At 55.2% G+C, this 21,202-nt stretch overlaps 6 protein-coding genes across 6 annotated transcripts; 4 read left to right on the top strand and 2 right to left on the bottom strand.

Moving 5' to 3' along the window:
- Window positions 1-621: 621 nt before the first annotated feature.
- On the top strand, window positions 622-2,787 carry BKA78DRAFT_294175 (uncharacterized protein; the record flags this gene model as incomplete). The annotated part of the gene is made up of 1 exon (XM_066886303.1): window positions 622-2,787. One exon carries the CDS (start codon window positions 622-624, stop codon window positions 2,785-2,787), a length of 2,166 nt encoding a protein of 721 aa, XP_066747130.1.
- A 1,406-nt stretch (window positions 2,788-4,193) lies between these two features.
- Window positions 4,194-8,367, top strand: BKA78DRAFT_310321 (uncharacterized protein). Its single transcript, XM_066888104.1, has one exon. The coding sequence runs from the start codon at window positions 4,377-4,379 to the stop codon at window positions 8,043-8,045; it is 3,669 nt and encodes a 1,222-aa protein (XP_066747129.1). The 5' UTR covers window positions 4,194-4,376; the 3' UTR covers window positions 8,046-8,367.
- A 46-nt stretch (window positions 8,368-8,413) lies between these two features.
- Window positions 8,414-10,331, top strand: BKA78DRAFT_342424 (DNA polymerase ligase-domain-containing protein; the record flags this gene model as incomplete). The annotated part of the gene is made up of 4 exons (XM_066890384.1): window positions 8,414-8,816; window positions 8,926-9,053; window positions 9,119-9,331; window positions 9,425-10,331. The coding sequence occupies 4 exons, from the start codon at window positions 8,414-8,416 to the stop codon at window positions 10,103-10,105; spliced, it is 1,425 nt and encodes a 474-aa protein (XP_066747128.1). The 3' UTR covers window positions 10,106-10,331.
- Window positions 10,332-11,847: 1,516 nt separating this feature from the next.
- BKA78DRAFT_351474 (endo-1,3-beta-glucanase Engl1) lies at window positions 11,848-14,324 on the bottom strand (the record flags this gene model as incomplete). The annotated part of the gene is made up of 6 exons (XM_066891180.1): window positions 11,848-12,115; window positions 12,182-12,353; window positions 12,442-12,511; window positions 12,575-12,641; window positions 12,704-12,853; window positions 12,901-14,324. The coding sequence occupies 6 exons, from the start codon at window positions 14,322-14,324 to the stop codon at window positions 11,848-11,850; spliced, it is 2,151 nt and encodes a 716-aa protein (XP_066747127.1).
- Window positions 14,325-16,680: 2,356 nt separating this feature from the next.
- BKA78DRAFT_108246 (Utp14 protein-domain-containing protein) lies at window positions 16,681-19,753 on the bottom strand. Its single transcript, XM_066882209.1, has one exon. The coding sequence runs from the start codon at window positions 19,696-19,698 to the stop codon at window positions 16,795-16,797; it is 2,904 nt and encodes a 967-aa protein (XP_066747126.1). The 5' UTR covers window positions 19,699-19,753; the 3' UTR covers window positions 16,681-16,794.
- A 151-nt stretch (window positions 19,754-19,904) lies between these two features.
- On the top strand, window positions 19,905-20,268 carry BKA78DRAFT_351472 (mitochondrial 54S ribosomal protein mL41; the record flags this gene model as incomplete). Its single annotated transcript, XM_066891179.1, has 2 exons — window positions 19,905-20,090; window positions 20,143-20,268. 2 exons carry the CDS (start codon window positions 19,905-19,907, stop codon window positions 20,266-20,268), a joined length of 312 nt encoding a protein of 103 aa, XP_066747125.1.
- Between the last annotated feature and the right edge of the window lie 934 nt (window positions 20,269-21,202).

Below are 21,202 nucleotides of genomic sequence, written 5' to 3'. Positions count from 1 at the left end.
CAGGCGCTTTGAGAGCTGTGCTCTCTTCTCTTACCTTTCCCCTTGCACTATTACCCCTTCATTAGACGTCGACGGCCCTGCGCGTTTTCTCTCTTCCGACCTTGCGCGTCTCCCCGCTCCCGAGGACGGTCACGCGTGCGCGTCAGCTTGGACAGCCCTTTTCTGTGTGTCGCAACGGACGACACCGCCAGATCATCGCGAGCTCCATTGTCTCTTTCGACTCTCTTCGGCCTCGCTCGTAGACCTGGTCCATTCTTTTGGCGCTAGAACCTCGAGCTCTTCCATCTGCCCTCCGTCACACTTTCAGATCATCGGCTCCTCCGCCAGACTCACGACCGTCTCTCATCTCTCCTCACTTGCCACATCCTCTCGCATCTCCTCTCACCATCAGCGTCTCGACCTCTCTCCCGAATCATCACCACCATCTCTTCCGCCTTCTCTCGCGAGCGCCACTCCAGATCACCGAGCCAGAACTTGGCGCTTGCCGCAGGCCACAGCGGCAGATCATCAGGTCCATCGTACCTCAGCACTCCAAGACCGCGTGTCACAGCGGCATCTTCACCACTTTCCGGCGCTTTACCAGACCATCACCGGATTACATCGCATCTGCACGACGTCACTATGAATCGCAGGAGGTTTCGGGCAGCCGACCAGGCTGTGGCCGCAGGGCCGGCCTCAGCACAGGCTCACCGTAATGACGAGAACCAAAGGGCAGGCAACAACACCACATTCTCCGGACGAGGCCTTGGTCAGGGACGAGGCTTCGGTCAGGGGCGGGGTCGTGGCCGCGGCCGCGGCGGATGGACGCAAACAGCTGCCAATGCTTCCTTTGTAGGACCAGCTTGTGGAGAGGACCGCGGCAGTTCATTGCGTGGAGGTGGGAATAGAGGGCGTGGAAGGGGCGGTCACCACGGCCGTGGAGGGCGCGGGGGTCAACAGGGTCACGGCAGCCAAGGCCGTCGTCGAAGGAACGAAAAGGAGCAGGAGAAGAGAGCCAAGGATCTGGACCCTCTCTCTGCAGGCCTGGCGTCCGCTGCAAATCACTACATCGCTTGTCACGCCGAGTGTCAAGAACTGGATGGCCCCTTCGCTGTACCATGGAAGATCTGGGATCCTCGCTCAGAAGACGATTTTCGGCGCCGGCACTTATCTCCAATCTTCCACGGCATCAAGTCGACGATGAAGCAATGGGCCGACATCAGCATGCACAACTGGGCAATGGCGGACAACATGGTCATTTGGAACGTCGAGAGTGTCCTTCGTGGAAGCTGGTATATTGAGCAGAATCTTCCAGGCGCTGGAGAGCCCGTTTGTATTCGACCATGGTTCTGGATGGATGAGGTAGAGTCCTCGGAATTGCCTGTGTGCCTTGTCAAGGCATGGGTTTCTGACGAAGTGGTCATGATTTCTCTGTCGGAAGGCAACGAGATTCCCCTTTCCATCTGGTTGGACAAGTTGGCGGCAAGGAAGCGTCCCGACGACATTGACGAGCAGACGCTCTGGCGGTACTGGATGGCCAACGACAAGAAGTTCAATTTTGCCGGCCTTCCTGTTGAGCTGAAGCTCCACATTTGCAGCTTCTTGGTTTCGCCGCAAGAGATCCACCCGTACGAGAGGCCGGCAACCCGGGGTGCGATTGCGAGGGGTGATGCAGACCCAGAGCCGCAAGTCGCTCAAGGCTGGCAAATCACGGAGGGACTTTGGTGGGCTTTGCCCAGATTAGACCGCGACGGCCTCCGATGCCCAGGGCTTCCCCCACTTAACGGATTGGCAGCCGACTTCTTGCTAGCGACGAACGTCTATTCGTTCGACGTTCCGCAGTCGCTCAAGCGCTTCTTGGACAACATGGGCTCCTCAATCCGTGGTGTTAGAAAGCTGAAGTTGAACTTTCAATACGAAGACTTGCTTCTGCTCTTTGGCAATGGCAACCAGCCCCTCCTGACCGTTCCAGGAGACGACGACGAAGACGGAGCTCAACGACATCGTGAGCGGAAATCGACCGTAAAATTCTTCCAGAATCTACTCAAGCGCCTTCAGACTCTCAATATCACGGAGTTGAAATTTCATGTCCGCAAGACGCAGCGCAGCTTTCTCAGCAAGAACCAGCATTACGGATTCGTGCCGTGGGCGTTTGAGTGTCATTACCGCATGCAACTCTACATTTTCCAGTTGATGGTGAGCCACTTCTTCCACGTCAAGAACCTGGGAATCGTTTTCGATTGCGTTCCAGAAGACGCCCTCATCTACGACGAGCTCGCCAGGATCCACGCTGCCGCTATGAACCATCCAGAGGGAGAGTTGAAGGTCGCACGCAAGATCCGCGAAGAGGCACGACTGGCAGAGATTCTTGGCGAGGAAGAAGAGGGCGACGGTGGGGTGCGCTTGCCCCGCCGTCCGCCGCAATTTAAGAATCTCCTTGAACTCGGCCCGCGTCACCCAGTGCTGGAAAGAGCGCACGATCCTGTCCAGTGGTTGTTGCAATCATCCGAGCACTCTGAAGTCATGTTCCCATGTACCGCTCATCCAGGCGACAAATGCTTCGGAAGATCAGACTGCATCTTTGGATTGTTCACGGCGGGACGCCGTCGCGAAGGACCTGAGGAGTACGAGCCCGTTACTGAGAGACAGACTATCGCTTTTGAGGAGTGGAAGGCGGCCGAAGCTGCAAGGGAGGCGAAGAAGTCAAGGGACTCCTCCATTGACGAGGAGGATGAGGGCGAGCCCTCTTACCCGGGCCCATCCCCGTGGCTGGACCGCGAGGGGCTCCTCGACGAAGAAAACGATTGAAAAGAACGAACAATTCGACCTGGTGCCGTACAGTTGGATTTGACGAAGTACCAGGGCGCTAAGACACACTTGGATAGAGGGGGCAGGATAGACACGGCGGAAAACTGACGGAACAGAGGCAGGAGGACCTGGAAACGGAAAAGACTTGTAACATACAGCACACAAGACGGATGGTTTCGATTGCGGATTGGCTTTTGGTCGGAGGCCCTCAGGGATGACAACGAGACGTGGCGATGATTTCGAGCGGCGAAAGACCAAAGTAGTATGGCTAGCTAGTTTCTCGGTGCGATTAATACTGATTGATTTTGATTTTTGACAACGGGCCACCGCCGTCGCAAGGGACGGGAAGAGCAAGAGCCGATGTCTGAGTTGTATATTATCAAACTCGAGGAATGGACGACGACAAAAAGTCCGGGTAGTTATAAGTTGACGAGGGCGACGACCGCGAGCCGACCTACCCTGGCCCTTCTCCTTGGCTGGACCGGGAGGGGCTCTTCGATGACAACGATTACGACGAAGAGTAGCGAATCGACACGACGCTGTATATCTCGGTTGGATCGGAATGCGAGGAGACAGACAAGTAGTACAGCTTGCGAGTTACTTGGTGCGATTATTACTGATGGATTTTGATTTTGACAACGGGCTACCATCATGAGGGCCCGGAGGAACAAGAGCCCAGGACTGAACGGCAGACCATTTAACTCAAGGAGTGGAAGGCGGATAAGGCCATCAGTAAGGCTGAGAGATCTGGCCAATTCTATATCAACGAGGACGACGAGCGTGAGCCGTCGTTTCCTGGACCCTTCTCCGTGGCTGAGCCCGCAGGGGCTTCTCAACTAAGACAACGATTGAACAACGCCAGCAACCTTCAAGATTATGGAAAGATCGCTGTGTGGAGCAAAGGCCTCGACAAGAGGCGACTCAGGACGGAGATTATATTCGGAGAAGATAACAGCCGTAAAACATTGCATACGGGCCGCAGCGGTTCGGATTGGATTAATCGGATTGGATATTCTGGAATAGAGGTCTGGCGGACAGAGTGGAAGGCTGCTAGAGGTTACCTTAGACGGGAGGAAGCTGGCAATAAGTTGGTCCACGAGAAGAAAGGAAAGAAGGACCACAGGGACTGTAGTATAGCTTGCGAATAACTTGGTGCGACTAATTCAGACCGATTTTGATATTGAAGCACGACTGATGAGGCCTGTGAGATTCTGACATGATGAGCAAAGAATTGCCAATATAGAAGCGATGATGTTGATTTGACTTGAGAAGTATGGTGTCTTGATTGAAGAGGTGACGTCCAGGAGGACGGAATGGAGCCAGCGGCACGACCCGAGGGTGGCCAAAGCTCGGCAGTCAAGGCTGAACCTATCCACGCCCCGGCCTCGACGACAAACGCATGACTGCTCACAGGACAGTTTCTACGCTCCTTCTGCTGCGCCGCCTACCTTTCGCATTCTCTCTTGGCCCTCAGCCTGCTATTCCTTGACCGGAAACGATGACTGCCATCTGACCGGCCTCACAACGAGCATCTGGCTCGGCCTCCATCTGGAATTCCGCTTTCGTCATAACCTAACCTCCGCGGCGAAATGCTTACACCTCCGCAAGCTCGCATGGCTTCCTCAGTGCCTACAGCCGCGTCGCTCTCTCGCTCACGCCCCGTCTACGCTGCCCTCGTCGGCGCCTTTGTCCTTTACGCTGGCTATCTCCTCTACGTCAATCGATCGCCGCCCTCGTCCAGCCTTCATCGAAGCAACGCGGTCCACCGACGGCGCAACCCACGCAGTCGCGCCCAGTCACACCCAGCAGACGCGACCATCGAAGACATAGACGAAGATGACCCGCCTCCAGAGAGACCGTACGGCATATTCGTCGTCAGCGACCCGAGCGACCCCACAAGACGGCATAGAATTCCGCTTGTTGCAGGGAGACTGCCCGAGGCCGACTGGTTCCGCACTACATGCCACACGGATCAAGAAACGGCGTGGAACCTGGAACGCGACGTGCAGCGACAATTCCTCAACATGTATCTCTGGGAAGAAGTGGGGAGCAACATCATAGTCACTGGCTCGATGAGCGACAGCATTTACCGGCGCTTGCTCGGATGGGGACTTCCACGCGATCGCATTTTTGCTGCGTTTACGAGGCACAACAATCGAGTGGAGCAGGCTCAGCGACCAGAAGCGGATGGAACTCGAGAAGCGATTGTGATTCCTGCTGGCAACGACGACGAGACCGACGTGGCATCCTTGCGAGACATTGGACCAGGAACTCTTGAGAATGGAGTCAACGATAATTCGAGCGGACACGCGCTTCGCAAGACTCTGTACTACATTGCAGAGGAGCAGGCTCGGAACAAGGGAATCGTACACCGCGGCATCACTTGCGATGGGTGCCGAACCAATCCTATCCGGGGCATACGCTGGCGCTGCACCAACTGCATTGACTACGACTTGTGCTCCGACTGCGAGGCTACGGATATACATCCCAAAACACACATGTTCCAGAAAGTAAAAGTCCCGGCACGATATCTTGGCTATACCCGGAATCCGATGCCCGTCTACTTCCCCGGTAATCCAAACTTCATGCCCAACATGGTCCCCAACGCCGTGCGCAGGAGCTTGGAGCAATCAACAGGATATGACCCGGAAGAGATTGACGGACTCTGGGAACAGTTCACATGTCTTGCGAATGTCCAGTTGGAGCATGACCCGAAAAAGCTAGGAGCAAGAATAGACAGGCGCGCTTTTGACAAGGCCTTCATCCCACGCTACACGGCCAAAATCCCTGCACACAATCTCGTCTACGACCGCGTCTTCCACTTCTTCGACACCAACGGCGATGGTTTTATCGACTTTGTAGAGTTTGTCGAAGGCATGAACATGATCCGGACAACTACAACTTCAAGTGTGCCAAAGCTTCAGAAAATCTTCAACTGCTACGACATTGATGGTGACGGCTGCGTCAACCGAAAAGACTTTTTGCGCATCTTCCGGGCCTACTTTACGATTTTGAAAGAAAAGACTCGCGACATGCTCATGGTGGCGGAAGAGCACCTGAGTGTGGCAGGCGCGATGGACACCATCGACTCCAGCCAACCTCTGAGCGCTGCTTTCCTTGGAGGGCCAAACTTCAACAGAGAACGGCGTGACAACCTGAGAAACAAGACTTACAACCAAACCGATCATGATCCTGAGCCAGGACAAAATGTTGTCAACGAGAGTGGCCATGACGCTCGAGACCGTTCGGAGTTCATTTCAGAAGTTGGCCGCTTGCGACGTCCTGGTCCGACCTTTGACGGAGATGGGCTCTACGGTGCGGAAAGATCACAGCAACAAGCTCTCAGGGATCGCTGGCGACGGCGCGAGTTTTACATTGATGAGGAAGAAGGATTCACAACCCCTCAAGGCTGGAACGGTGACGGCGTCGATGCTGTTGATGGAGCCGCCACACCTGCCGGCGACGCTGGAGATGCCAATCAAAGTTCAGTGTTCAGGCGGCCCTCGCACTCGCGCTCGTCCTCGCGCGTGCGTTTCGCAGATGACTTGGAATCTGATGCTCGGTCCGACATTTCGACATCATCTCGGCCAGTCGGCGAGCGTTGGGGAGGCTACGAGATTCCACAGGCCGAAGAGGACTTGGGCCAAGACATTCTCTACCAGGTCAGCCAGCAGGGGTGCAACGAGATGTTGGATCCCATCTTCAAGCGCAAGGAAGACCTGTACATTGAGATGATTTTGACCAAGCCCGAACGCTCACAGTGGAAGAAGAAGATTGACGAGTTCAGTCAGTCGATGAAGACCCAGTACGGGGTGGATTTCCAAAACGACCGTCTGACTTGGTCTGAAGAATTCGAGTGGGTTGTTGAGGTGTCTCTCGGATTTGCGGCAATGATTGCAGGCAGGAGTTGGGCTGCCATCAGCCCAAAGAAAACGGAACCTTTGGAAAAGTCGAAAGCTGATCCTGTTGACACGTTTGTGGCGGACGCTTTCAACATATTGAAAGAGGCTGTTGGAGATGGCGGATCCCCAGACACCGATGTCGAAGGCTACATCAAACTCACCACTGGTCTCGGAGCTGCCAAACCTCTGATTGCTGCAGCCGTCGAGCGAGTCAGAGACTTCAAGGCGGCAAGCTCGCCGACCGACGCTGAAAGGTGGTACGCGAAATTGGAGATCGACCTTGTCTACCACGAGCTTGATGAGATGGTTGAGCTGTGCCAGCAAAGAGAGGAAGAATACTACTTCCAAGGTCAAGGCAGCAGCGATGAAGACCACGACTCGTCGGACGACAGCGAGGTTGACGAGCACACTCAACGGCCTATGGTCCCGACTCCCAGCCAAGAACGCCAAAGCAGGCGAGCTGCCGAGATCATTCGCGATCCAACGATGCCACAATTCCGCCCGAACAGCGCGTCAGAGGCCAGTTCACAAACACATGCAGTGGAAGACTCAATTCTTACTCTACCTTTGTCCGTCCGCCGCGTCATCGACCCAATGCCGGCCGAGCCTCCTTCGCCGCCAAGGTCTGAGACCGATTCCGACGGCTCTCTACCTCCCCTGGAGCCTGTGTCTCCCCAAAGATCAGAATCTTCATTGACTGGGACCTCTTCAAGGTCTTCCTCGCCACTGCCACCGTTGATAGACATGGGAGCGGATATTGAGCAGCACGAGTCCATTGCATCGACACTGATGAATGGCCACGATGCTTCTGCCGGGCCTTCCTCACGCCCCGCCAGAGCAGACACACCCAGTCCTGACATTCCAACGACCAACGGAGACACAGCCAACGACGGCGATTCCGAAACCTCCGCCTCGGGCACTTCGTCTGGGTCCGGAGACCACGACGACGAAGAAGACGACGAAGAAGAAGGCGACTCGGAAGAAGACGAAGAAGACGGCGCAAACCTACCCCGCGGTGCCCTGTCGCTCAACTCGCTCTCGCTCCCCGACGAGCTGCTCGCCTTCTTCAACCACGCCTACCGCGACGAGCGCATCCGCGAGCTCGTCACCGCCTCGTCGCAAAAGTACCAGGCGGCGAACGTATACATCAACGAGGCCTTTCGCCGTAAGCAGGACCACACCGCGGAGCCGTCGCCGCAGCGGCTGGCGCGCCTCGCGGTCCTCGAGGGCGTGCAGCAAGAAGTGGCGGTGCGCGGCGCCGGCGCCCTCAACTTCAACGAGTTTAGAGACATTCTGCAAAAGGAGGCCGCCGTGCTGATTTTTGTCGAGAATTGGCTCGAGTTGGGTAGTCTCTAGGAGAGGACTTGGTAGGCATTGATGGTATCAGTGAGCGGCATTGAGTTGGGTTGGTAGAGAAAGCAGCCAAAAAAAAAATGGTGTGGATGCTATTCTTTCGCTGTGTATCGTAGACTGTTAGAAGTGATACCCGGTGGCTGGTTGACTGCTGGATGAAATTCTTGCACCGAACAATCATGTCAGCTCCAATAGGCCTGTCTCCAGACTGGTGAATGTCTGCAAGGAACAGCCAGCGGACCTTCCGCCGCCAGCATGGCGGAGCGGAAGGTTGATCTTGGCGGAGGAGCGGAACCACGCCCAACCCGACAGACGACCACTGACCTCCAACATGCTTGAAGTCCTCAAATAATTGCTCCACACACATCATCATGCCACAAGCCCCCTCCTCACTTCTTCGCCCCATCTCGCCCCCCACGCCCCCGCGCAAAAAAGCTCGTCGTGACCCCCCTTCCCCCTCCCCATCACATCCACCTCATCCGCCAAGCGTCCCCCGCTACGCCCAACCAACGCAGCCATCCGCCGCCATCGCAACCACCAACTCACCCAGCCTCGCAGCCATCGAGGCCGGCGAGGCGAAAATCGATGATCACCTCGAGTACTTTTCGGCGCGGCTGAGGCGCGCGGTGAGGTGGAAGAATGAGGAGGGAAAGGGGGAGGAAGAGCGGCAGCTTTCGATTGACGATTATGGAGAATTGTACCGACGCAATGATGGTCCGGGCGGCTGCCATTTTGTGGTTCATCAGCATGAGCATCCGCTTGCTGGTGTGCATTGTAGGTTGGGGTGACGCTTCTTGTTTCTGTGGCTTCTTCATCTCAATTTTTGAGTTTAGTTGACTGCTTGTGTCTGGATTCCATAACACTAACCGCAACGCTCTGACAGACGACCTGCGCCTCCAATTCTCCCACTCGAGCTCCCTCTCGTTTGCGCTGCCCTACGGGCTGCCGGGGAACCCGCAGTCCAAGCGGCCGACGCGCTTGGCGGTTGAGACGCGGGTGCATTGTTTGTGGGTCAGTAATTCTAACCCCTGGTTTCTTGGTCGCACGTTGGGTGACTGAGCTGATGAGGGTCGCAGAACCATCTCATTGAATCTGCTTCCCATGCCACGGGCTCCCTGCTCATTTGGGATACGGGCGAGTATGAGGTTCTTGACCCGTCGACGGCGGTGAATGGGGAGGAGACTGATGACTCTATGTCGTCGTCGTCTTCCTCCGGCGGCGAGGATGATATGCGAATTGGAGCAGCCGACATGTCGCAGAATCAGCGGCTCATTGATGCTTTCCACAAGGTCAGTCTGTCAGATGTTCATCAGCTATCCCCACCTGCTTCTCAAGAAGAGATTTGAGCCGCTGCTGACTCCGTGTCTTTGCCGGCCAAACAGTCCCGCATCACGCTCCGTCTGCACGGGACGCGGCTTCCGCGCAAATACACCATCAATATGTGGCTGCCGTCTGCAAATCGTGTGCCTCGATCACGATACAAAAACCCACCGTCCACGTCGTCTCGTCCTATCCGTCGTCGACGAAATTACCACAGGCTGCACCAACCTGGCGCCTCCTCTCGCTCAACTGCTGTTGCGCCGCCGTTGACATCGTCGGATTCAGATTCAGACGCGGACTCAGATTCAGATGCCCCTGATCCAGCCGGCAACGGCGGCGACAACAACGACGAAGAAAAGACAAACGAAACCACCGGCGCAACCAACGCAAACCAGCCAGGCTCGTCCGCCTCCGCTTCCGACGAAACATCCACCATCCGCACGACCAACGCCTACACGGGCGCAACCAACAGCATCAACAGCATGCACTCGCGCCAGTGGTACGTGGGGCTCAACCGGACGCTGAGCGGCTCCCTTTCCACGCGGCGGCGGCGGCGGCAGAGACGAGGCCACGGGACCGACAACGGCGATGGCGAGCGTGCCGTCGCCTTCGCTCCCTTCGCCGTCCGCGGCCCCGCCGTCGAGCGCAGCGTCGTGACGGGCCGGCTGGCTGCCGACATCATGGCGGACGAGGGCGTCGAGGCGTTTGTCGCGCGCAGCGGGTGGAGGCCCATTTTGAACTGAGTTGCTTCTCGCGCCTCCCTTTTCCTCTTCTCGGCTGCCATCTGCGCACAAGGAATGGAAATGCGTCTATCGCTCTCCACACTTGCGCGCCTGCCTGTCGCCACTACAAACCCCCAAAAACCCGCGCATCGACTCCCCGCATTTTGTCCTATTCATAAACTCTTTCCTCGGCCTCAACCTTTACGTACGACCATAGCACGTAGAGAATTCGGAACCCCGTCCGCTCTTCCATAGACAAGCTACGTTGCGGGCGATTAGTAGTTGCGTGGGTGACCAGCAGCGAATCCCGCCTGTTGTACGTTTTGCAATTTGGTTTTAAGGTTTCGAGATTTTGTGGTGGTGACAAATTTTTTGCTGAGGAGTGGACCTAGTTTTGTGGAGCGAGCAGTGATTGGTATGTAGGTGCACGGACAGCCACAAAGCGAGAGAGGGAGAGAGCACCAACTTCCTTTTTGGGAATATGGACAGGTGCGAGCGAAGTGCAGCAAGAGCACGCTCATGATCAGTTGCAAAGAACTTGCAAGGTAATCACGAGTTGTGCGGTGGCGCCTCTCTCCATCTGATGACACGACCTGTCGCAAATTCCGCAAAAAACAACACCACCGGACGAAACCTGCACATGATGACGGTCAAGCCAGACGGCATTATTTGGCATATGGACATGGAGATGGAAAGGGCGCAAGCGACGACGACCAGTGCAGCTGGTTGGCAACAACGGCACGATGATGGAACCCTCGTTGCAAAAACCAGCCAGACGACGCAGACGCAAGCGTCGAGAGCAAGCAAGCGATGAATGACGACAATGATGATGCCATCAAACACTTGCCCCGGCTTGCAAACAAGGCGCAAGTGAGCAAGCAGGAGAGTGGAAAGCGCACCTTACGCCTTACGCCTCACGCCTTACGCCTCACGCCTCACGCCTCAACCGAACAATGACATGGAGCCATTGCAAATATTATCACCAGCCAGCAGCAACGCAAGCGACAAGTGGTGACGCCATGACGCGCTCCTCGGCACTCAATTCATAGGGCACGCGCGTATACGTAGGGCCAGTCAAGAAGATACTCGAACCTGGAAGAGAAAAAAAAGTAGGATACAGGTAGGTTAGGTTAGGTAGGCTAACAAGAATACCCACGGACTAGTCGTATAACGTGAACCAGACCGCGAAGAGTGAGACAGAGGAAGAGAGAGACGACGTTAAGATAAGGCAGAAAAGATGAGAAAACAAGGGTAGTCCACCCACCCTTGCCCTTCCTCCTCAACCAGGTTTGAAAATACACCCGAAGACCCGATTCCCATGTCATCCCTTCCCATGCTCGCTTCCATGGATGAGGAAAAGGATTCCTTCCGTCCGTCCCAAAAATCGACGAACTAACCAACCGGGAAATTTAGAGAGGGTAAGAAAGTAGGAGCAAGTGCTGGAAACCCCCGTGGTATGCGCCGGGGATATGCAAATCGACGAAACCCCCAGAAGCTTCTCCATGGTACCGTACCGCCGCTGTGCCAGTGCCGGGCGCTGCGCTCCAAACCCCAAAAAAAGATCAGAAATCCACCAACGCCATACCCATAGCCGTCCGTCCGTCCATATCCAGTGCGTCTATGTATGTACAGACAGGCTGCTTCATTTCATTCGCTCGCATTTCCGCCCCGGGGGGGGGGGGGGGGGCAGAAGAAAAGCGGAGTAAATCGTCACAACGTCATCATAAGCGGTCTCCTTGCAAAGGTAAATCGCTTCAACAACCTTAGGCGCCGCCGAGCGCCGCCGAGAACGCCAGGTACCAGGTGCGGCTGGCGCCGCCGTCGAGAAGGCCCATGTCGAAGTTGGGGTTGGCAAAGTAGTTGTAGGCGGAAGAGGCGTTGACGAGCGCCGTGTTGGCGTACAGGATGCCGCGCCACCCGCCCGTCGCGCTGTCGATGCGGCCGCCGCTCATGTACACGTCGTACTCCTCTTGCACGAACCTGGGGGTGCGGATGTAGGCCGATGGCACATGGACGGGGATCATGTGGATGCTAGACACAGCGTTAGCAAACAGACGAAGAAAAAAGTCTGGATCGGGATGTTGCTCGTGTGCTTACCCTTGCTTGTAGAACCACTCGTCGCCAAAGTACGTGGCCCAGTCGACCTTGTTCTCGAACAGGATGCCCGTCACCTTGTTGTTGATGATCTGCTCCGGCTGGTTGGGGTTGTCCGATTCCATCAGGAAGTAGTTTTGGAAGCTGCGTGCCTGGATCGCCAACATCAGGTTACCTAAGGAGACAGCGTCAGCCTTGCGTACCACACATCACGATCATCCCAAGCCGGATGCGGCTCGTGACACAGAATCCGAAAAACTTACCCCTGCCCTCCATGGCGGCGTCACCAGTCGTCTTGCCCCACATCTTGACCGCGTATGACGCAAATGCATCCTATCCAACGATTCTCCGTCAGCAAATTATTCCAGATTGTTTCCAACATCGAGCCAGACTCACCTCCGAAGACGACTCCTGATCTTTGCCGTCACCAGACTCAAACAGGCCCTTGGCCCAACTGTGTCCGCTGTGCGACGTTAGTTTCGGCTGCCGACAGGACCAATCTCTCGGGATGCAAAGAAAACTTACTGGAACCAGTCAAATGACCGGCTGAAGGGAAAGTGCGAATCCTTGACCGGGTTTGCAAAGTCCCGCACCAGCATGTCCACCCACGCCTTGTTGGTTCCGTTCGTGAGCCAAGTGGGATCGAGAGATCCAATTACGGCGGCGGTGTAGACGCTGTCGCAAGTCAGCAGGTTCCAGTGCATCGCATGGGTGCTACTTACTGGTATCCATAGTGGAAGTGGTGGTCGTTGTAGTAGGTGTTTCCGAAATCGGCGCCAGAGTCCTTGTAGCCCGCGCTGGAGACGACGCCCTTCCATGTAGGGTCGTAGTTGAGGGGGTTGATTTGCTTGTTGTTGATAAACTTGGCAAATTCGGTCTTGAGAGCCTTGAGCCCGGTAGCGGCAAGAGTCGTGTTTCCGCCGAGCTGGTGCGTGGCCCAGACAATCGAGGCAAACTTGGCAAACGCCTTGCCGCTAAAGTACATGGAGTCGATGTACGTCTGCGCCGTGATGTTTTGGGCCAGCTCGGTTTGAGCCGCGGAGACGACCGCAGATTTCACCTTAGACGAGACCGATGTGATGGAACCTTTGTTCGGCGACCAGGGAGCAAAGCCCATGCAGACCGGTAGGTTGTTTTCGACCATGGTCCACGAATCTTTGATGATAGCAGTGGCGTTGCCTTTGGTGGTGGTGACCAAAGTCAGGTCCGTCTTGCAGTCCGTCGTCATCGAGTCGAAGCTCTGCACGTGATGGGGCAGTGCGAACATGAGTAGCGTCTTTTGAGTTAGGCCCTTCTTCGTAAAGCTATAGGTATAGCTGCCCGTGTAACCGTTGGCGGTGCCCGAGATGCTGACGCTAGTCGGATAGGCGCCGGCAGACGAGTCAAAGATCTCCTCTCCATCGCTTCCAAGGTTATTTTTGGCGATACTGATGGTTCCAGACCAAGTGACATTGGTTTGCAGCTGGGTGTTGGAAACCAGGTTGAGCTTGGGATAGTCACTTCCAGATGCGGGAACAGCATAGAGGAGCCAGGTGTTGCCGTCCTCTAGAATAAGACGGTACTTGTAAGTGCTGGAGTCGACCTGGAAAGGACCGACGACGGCCTTGAACATGACGCCGCTGCTGATCTGGGGCGTGCCGCGATTGTAGATTCCAGTCACGAATCCCATGCCTTGGACCAGAGGAAAGGTGAGCAGTGGCGTGGAGCCATTGGTCGTTGCAAAGTTGGCGTTGACGGAAAAGGCATCGAGCGTGTCGACCGTCATGGCGGTGCTCGGGCCTAGCTCCTTCGCCGACATGACCACTGATTGGATCCCGACAGGGTTGATGTAGTACTTTACACTTTCATGGTCGGTATCAGGGCCAAACGTCAGCTGTGAGCGCTCGACGTGAGCCATGGCCATGCCATAGCTCTTCGAGTTTCCCGAACCTCTCGCCCACCAAACCGAGTACGGGTGCGTCCATGCCGGCCAAGAGGCGTTTCCTAGGAATAGGTTGGCATAAAATTTGTTTGTCTGGAATGGGCCGGAATTCGGGTTGGCGATGCGGGCCGGAGATACAGGGTGTTTCTGGCCCATAGGTATCTGGCTTGGCGGGGCATTGTCTGCACCCGCAACGGGTTGGAAGATGTTGGAGCTAGAGGACATTTCGCACGTGGCGCCGGTGGTGTTGGTTAGGGTAACGTTGACCCCGGCTGTCGGGAGGGCCGAGGCCACGCTCAATGAAGCCGTCGGCCAGACGCTGACCTGTGGATATTTTTGCAGCGACGTGAGAACGGTGCCGGTCGTCCCGGGAGCTGCAGTCGGCGTCGTCGACTGAATCGTAACAGAGACTGTCCCTGTCTTCAACGAGATGCGGGTTGTTGACGAGGGGAATGTTGCTAGTGGTGTGCTCGGCCCCGTCGGCCCCGCATTACCGGGATCTAGCGATGCAGGAAAGCTTTGGTCAGTCTCTGACGATGATGATGAACGCGAAATGCCACTCGACGTTGGGAAGTAAGGGGCAATTGAGCTTGAGCTTGAATGCTGAGCTGTCGAATAACAAGGCGTTTGTGAGGGGATGTTGCCGGTAGACCCTGCCAGTTCCGTGCAGCCACCCGCTGTAGATGCGGGAGTGACGAGTTGGGATTCAGGCACGGAAGAATTCGGCAAGGGAGAAAAAACAACACGAGAGGAAAGGCCGACCGACGAAAGGGAAGCATTGGGAAACGGAGGAAAATTCGATGCAGAAGGAAAAGACGAAACAGGAGGGTTGTTTGAGAAAGTGGACGACAATGGAGAAGCATATCCCGAAGAGGCAATTGCAGCATATACCGTCAGCGTCGTCGTGACGACGTCGCTCGGGCATGCTCCTCCGACATCCTCCACATCCCCACGTGCTTGGAAAAGCTCTTCTTGGGTCGACGGGTACATACTTGCTGGATGAGCTGTGACATGACCGTTCCAGAGGGAGGCCGCCAGGGAAAGAAGGAAAACGTGTGGGACCACAGGCGCCATGGTTCTGGCGAAAGTGACAGTAGAAGTTTGACAAAGAAAGGAGAGTGATAGTATAACGGTATAAGGAAAGTGGTAAAGGAAAAAAGGTTATAATATAAAAAAGTTTCCAGAAAGCTTGCAGACGACGGATTCCCGTGCTGGCAGAGAGATCATATATTCCCGGACTGTTGGTCAGTACGAGGATCGTGGCTTGGTCGAGGCAAGTCTCGCCGAATGGTCTGCTACCAGGATAAGCGGACGACGAATTGAGTTTATATGATAATCATTTGCGAGGATGAGGCGGATAAATGTAGCAACAGCTGATGGCGTGCGTGTGCAGCAGCGTCAGAAGACTAGAGCGAGGCCAGGGACAGTGGACGCTTGATTCACTTTGTGAAGAAACCCCGTTGCTTGTTTCTGCAAAAGCCTCTCTGGGTAGGACGATTGAGCTAAGACGCGTACGTTACCAGGTTGAGCAGTGCTTACATGAACAATCCTTTCTTTTCCTCCCATTGTGCATTCTCGAGTTAACCACGACGAGCTTAGCTGCAAGAGGCCCATGCGCATCTTTCCCAGCGATGAATGGTTGGTCAAAGGATCTAGAGCAAAGTGAATGGCGAAGAATAGGTGCTGTGAATGTGTTTCTCCCTGTCTTGGCTTTCTTGGAGGGCTATAGCGGGCCGCGACTTGATGTTTGAGACCCTAAAACGCCGAATATAGTTGTCCAATCCGGTTAGCGCAACAGCATAAAGTTTGGTGATTAAGATGTCGGCCCCGGTCCCGCGACGGGAAGCTGCAAAATACCAATGTTGTCAAGGGTAACGATGTGGCGACAATGCTGCGCTGAGGATGCCCACGTTGCCATTGTGCATGCACGGCTTGCCGTTGCAGCGAGTTGGAATGAAGTTCTGTACGCCTCGAGCGCGTCTGCTACTGCGATGCTGGCCGCGTCATGAGGCCAGCGGCCAGCCCCGCATCCACAAGCCATTGCTATCACAAGAGAGGCAGGCGGTTTACACAATCGCGCGGGTTAGTCTTGTTTAGCTGTTCAATGGTGGTGACTGGATCAACGGTCGAATTGCCGAGAGCCAGGAACCCCGGCTCTGCACTTTCGGCGGCCCTCATGACAGCGCGGCTGGATCACGCTGCTCAAGTTGTTCGGTCGGGCGGTTCGGTCTCAGCGCTTCGGTCCGCTCGGCGCAGGCCGTCATTTGATCGGAAATAGTCCAACCACGGGGCTCCAGATGATCAGGCTGACGAGGGTTGGCTGGATGAATCCTTCAAGGATTCGCGGGCATGGTTGGCAGCGGCGGGGAGCAAGCCATCGAAGCTCAGGATGAACCCTTGCCACTGACCGGACGTCACCGAAACATGACATTGACAGGAGGAATCGGTGGGTTTGGCAGTCAGCATTCAGGATGAAAGAAGTGTGGTCTCTCGTCAGACGACGTCGGAAACTGCACGCTGGCTCTGGTACCACCGTGGCTTACAAAAAGAGCATCTGTGTACCCGCAAGCGGTGCCACTCGTTTCACCGACCGCCGCAATGGCACTGGTACCTTGCCGATGCTCCTGATACCTGGATTACTCTATTTAGACGTGCTCTGCGACAGGTTCTACAGTATGCTCCAATCCTTTGCAGCCTACACAAGCGGCTTCGCCAGGGGCTTGATGACGACGCCAGGTTTGACCATGACTCTCGGCTTTGTACCGTCCTGGAAAATCTCCTTCGTGTTGAATTCCGGCCCGAGAGGTCGTCGCAGCGTGGATTCGTAGACTTCCTTAGACTGATGCGGGAACGGCAACGACGACGCTAGGTACTTCGAGTTCTTCTTGACTCGTTTCTCGTTAATCACCACGTTCTTCAACTTGTTGTCTTTGCGATTTTCCTTCCTGACTCCCTTTTGCGTGGTGAGGAAGCGCCTGCCGTTACGCTGATCCTTTTTGCTGAGGCCAGAGCCAGCCCAACTGCCCCATCCCGGAAGCGTGTTGTCTATGACTTTGTCGCCTTCGTCCTCTTCCACGGCGCGCTTCTCAGCCTCAAAAGCCTGCTCCACTTCGTCGCCAGCAAACGCCATTCGAAGCAATTCATCATTAGTGAGGGCGGAAGGGTTTTCTGGTTCCCTGTCAGACTGTTCATCGTCCGATAGCTCTTTGTTGTAGGTGACGACAGTCCAGCCATCAGATTCAGCTGGCGCAGATGATTCAGTTGCCTTTGCCTTCGATGGCTTCGCCGCCTTGGAAGATTTGCTCCCCGATGCGTCCAGAGCAGTACCAGCATCGATAGATACTCCTTGGCGTGACTTGGATTTCGACTTGGACCCCTTGGAAGGAGCGCCTGCTAAGACGTTATTCTCAGAGTCTTCTGAAAACGTACGAGCTACTGCGCCAGCCGCCTTGCGACCCTTCTTCTCAGGGACATTCTTTTGCTGACGCGACCGATTCTCGCGAGATTGGTCTCGGTCCTGGGCATCGTCGTGGATCGGGCCAGCCTCCTCGTCGTCTGAGCCAGGCTCTTCTTCAAACTCGTTGCGTGGCTGCTTTTGTGCAGGCTGTATTTGTTTTTCAGAAGATGGACCAAAAACACGGCGACCAGTCGGCTGGTGGCTTTCTTCATCTTCGTCCTCATCCAAAGCGCCGTCTCCGTCAGCTTCCGCCAGTTCCTTGCGGATCCTCTTGACATCTTCGTCGTTCTGGGCCTTGAGAGCAGCGTCGGCGCGCTGCATGAACTTCATAGACGCAAGCTTTGAAAGACCACCAGCTTCTGTCGAATCTTCACCAGAGATGCGATTCAACTGGCGCTGGAGTCTGCGCGCGTCCCCAGAGTCGGAATCATCGTCGTCCTCTTCGCTGCTCGAATCGGACATGCCCTCGTCTTCTTGCACGTCCTTTCCTTCGATCCTACGGCGCAGCTCTTCATCCTTGCGCGCCATCTCATTGACGCCATCGCGAGCGTCATCGTCCCAGGCAGCCCTTCCAGTCGTCTTGACTCCCTTTGCCCACTTGCTGTCCCGGTGCTTTGCACCCATGCGCGCCTCTGCTCTCCGACGATCTTGTCGCTCCTTCTCGTCCTCGGAAATGTCAATGCCCTCAGCGGCCATTCTCGCCTTTTCTTGTTCATCAAGACGCTCCCTCTCCTTTCTATGGACTCGGCGGAATGATTTGGACTTGATTTTCTTGACTCGCTTTGCGCGCATTTCCTCTCTGAACAGTAGGTCGCGAGCCTTGCGCAGCTCTGCACGACGCGCAAGAACTTCCTCGAGAGGCAACTTGTTAGTCTGTAGCTCTTCAAACTCGCGAATCTTTTCTTCTTCGTCTTTGCCACCAGTCGCAAGGCCACTCTCCTCCATGATCGCTTGGATCGTGCTCTCGAGGTCGTTTGCCGGCTTGGCGTTGTTGAGAGGAACAAGGTGCTTGACACCAGCTGGCTCTTGCGCATCGGGATCTTTCATGGGGAACGAAAGGTGTTCAGCACGTCGGTTGTGCTTGACAGTGTCTACCCAGCGTTCGAGCTGCTCCTTGGCCTTTTCGTTTGCCGCCTGGCGATCTATCTTGTCTTGCTGTCTTTTGGGCAAGGGAGTATCCAGCTTTCCAGGGATACCAGTGCGCTTCGAAGATTTCTTGTCCTTGAGCATCTTGACCATTTTCTTAGCATTCGGGTCGTTTGTCCCAGCCAGTAGATCTCCAATGTCCAGCTTTTGCGACGAAGCAACGCCAAACTCCGACGGAGCGGCGCTCTCGTGAGCATTGATTGTCCTGTCCTTTTTGCTCTTGGCATCGGCGTCCTGCGATATGCTCGAAATGAAGTTTTGAAGTTCTGAAACTTTGTCCGGGTCGTTGTCGTCCTCGTCCTCATCGGACATGTTGTATTCCGACGCCTCGTCGTCACCAGCAGACTCGGACTCGTCAGATGCGTCCTCATCCGACTCGTCCGCTTGGTGGCGCGATTTCTTGCCCTTCGATTTTGCCTCTTCTTCCTCCTCCTCGTAATCGTCGAGCATCTGGGCAAGATCCACGGCGTCTGATCCCAAAGACTCGTCATCATCTTCCTCTCCGCTTTCCTCGTCGTCCTCTTCCAGGTCGAGGTCGCCATCCTCGTCCACAGCCTTGGGCGCCTTCTTTTTCTTGTCCTTAGAGGTAGCGCTTCCGCGGAACGTAAAGTCTGCGAACCTCTCCTCGTCGCTTTCACCAAAAGCCTCGTCACTGTCAATGTCGCTGTCGTCATCGTCATCGACGTGTCCCGCGTGCCAGGTGTTTCCTTCCGAGTCGCTGCCTTCGCTGATGTCGAGGTCGTCCCTGCTTTGCTTCTTGTGCCTTGGGCGTTCGTCCTCTTCATCTTCGTCGTCGCTGTCATCGCGCTGGCGCTTTCGGCGTGAACCGTCGTCCTCGAGCTCGCCCATGCGAGATTTGCGAATCTTGGGGTTGTCGTTCACTTCGCGCTCGGCGATGGCGAAGGCGTCGAGGTTGCGCTTTTGATTTTGAGCCCTTTTGCGGCCATTCTTGGGCTTGGAGGCGGAGACAGAGCTCCGCGCGATTCTTCGAGGCATTTTGAGAGAGACGCGCGAGAAAGGCGTGTTGTTGGAAGAAAGTTCGCCGCAGAAGACTGAGGCGAGGGACGAAATTCTGGAGTTTGTGGTCTGTGCGCAGAATTTTGGCGGCGACCTGACTCGCCAAATCCGATTCGCCGACACGACTTTCTCGAGCAGCAGCAATCGAGACCGTCTTCAAGCACATCTCCAACTCAAACGCCAACATGCAGCCGACCCAGGTACTTCAGCGCAGCATCAGGCGCTTGAAGCTCACGACCAAGCAGACCAACAAGGGCTACTACAAGGGTACCGGTTCGGGGGCCATGGGTCGACACACCTCTCGCGGAAAGTACATTGTCGAATACCACAAGGTCCGAACATATGTCTGCCCGGACTTGACAGGCTTTGATGTAAGCTTTTCAATCGTGCTTGCTGTCAATGGGTCGCTAATTAACGTACCAGCTCACGCCATTCGTCACGAAACGACTCGACCCAAGAGAGACCAAGACGACTTACCCGGACAAGGAAGGCCCGCTCAGCGGCAAATTGTACCTTGAGAAGTGGAAGGAAGAGAACGGAAGGGACTAAGAATTGAAAAAGATTACTCCAGAACGGTAACTGGTGGATGGAAAGGAGCAAAAGGGACTTGGGCATACCACGGCGTTAGAGGTGTCTCCATTCAGACTACTGGTCATCATCTGGTGGCCATATCCAAGCCAGACTTGAGACGAGCAGTAGTGCATTTGTAAAAGAGCTCGGGAAACTTTTCAGGCCAAGCGTTGCGTTGAAGCGACAGGCTAATGAACCTGCTCCCGGACATGGACGCCAGTTCAAAGCTTCAAGCGAATGTGTCTGTACGTTTTCACTTCATGAGACTGGCGCTCATGTGGTGCAACAGTTTTGCTCCCTTTTATCTCTCAGACTTTCACCATTCAACTTTGTGGACGCCTGTCTATCCAGAATTCCGACGCCTCCAGTGGCTGGTATCTCCGAATCCAGCAGACCATGTAGACCAAGCGCAGGCAGGGCACGATTCTACTCCAAACCCGAGAACCTCCTCAACTCAAGACTTCCTGATGCAACTTACAGTGCATATTGCAGATCCAAAATCCAGGTTCTCATTCAGTTTCTCGTGTTCGTATGTTCAGTACGGTAAAGTTGGACATCAACTATGCATCGGGTCGCACCGCCGACGCTAGCCTAGTAATACTGACCTACTAATGTCAGCTATCTGCAGAGATCTAAGTAGCTTGCTCTCCGTCGGATCTCGGTATGATGCGATTGCACTCTTTCTAGGCGAGCCCTCCGGATGGAGATACCCCGCAAAACCGATTATTGCGGGGCACGAGACGTCCACCTGAGGAGCAATCAATTGACAGAGACAGTTTTGAGAAAGCATCGAAAGAATACTTTACGGTCTCATGTCAAAATCTCCAGCTTCTTACACTTCCAGCTTTTCAGATACTTCTTCCTAGGGACATAATCAAGAGCAAATCCTCTCCCTCTCTAAACCAGGGCCACT

The sequence above is a fragment of the Phyllosticta capitalensis genome, assembly GCF_038381095.1.
Source record: "Phyllosticta capitalensis strain CBS 128856 chromosome Unknown BKA78scaffold_3, whole genome shotgun sequence".
Taxonomy (NCBI): domain Eukaryota; kingdom Fungi; phylum Ascomycota; class Dothideomycetes; order Botryosphaeriales; family Phyllostictaceae; genus Phyllosticta; species Phyllosticta capitalensis.
The sequence above is the reverse complement of the archived record's forward strand: the minus strand, read 5'-3'. Positions and strand labels throughout refer to the sequence as shown.

Coding starts and splice junctions, on each gene's coding strand:
- BKA78DRAFT_310321 (XM_066888104.1), top strand. CDS start 4,377: ATGCTTACACCTCCGCAAGCTCGCATGGCTTCCTCAGTGCCTACAGCC.
- BKA78DRAFT_108246 (XM_066882209.1), bottom strand. CDS start 19,698: ATGCCTCGAAGAATCGCGCGGAGCTCTGTCTCCGCCTCCAAGCCCAAG.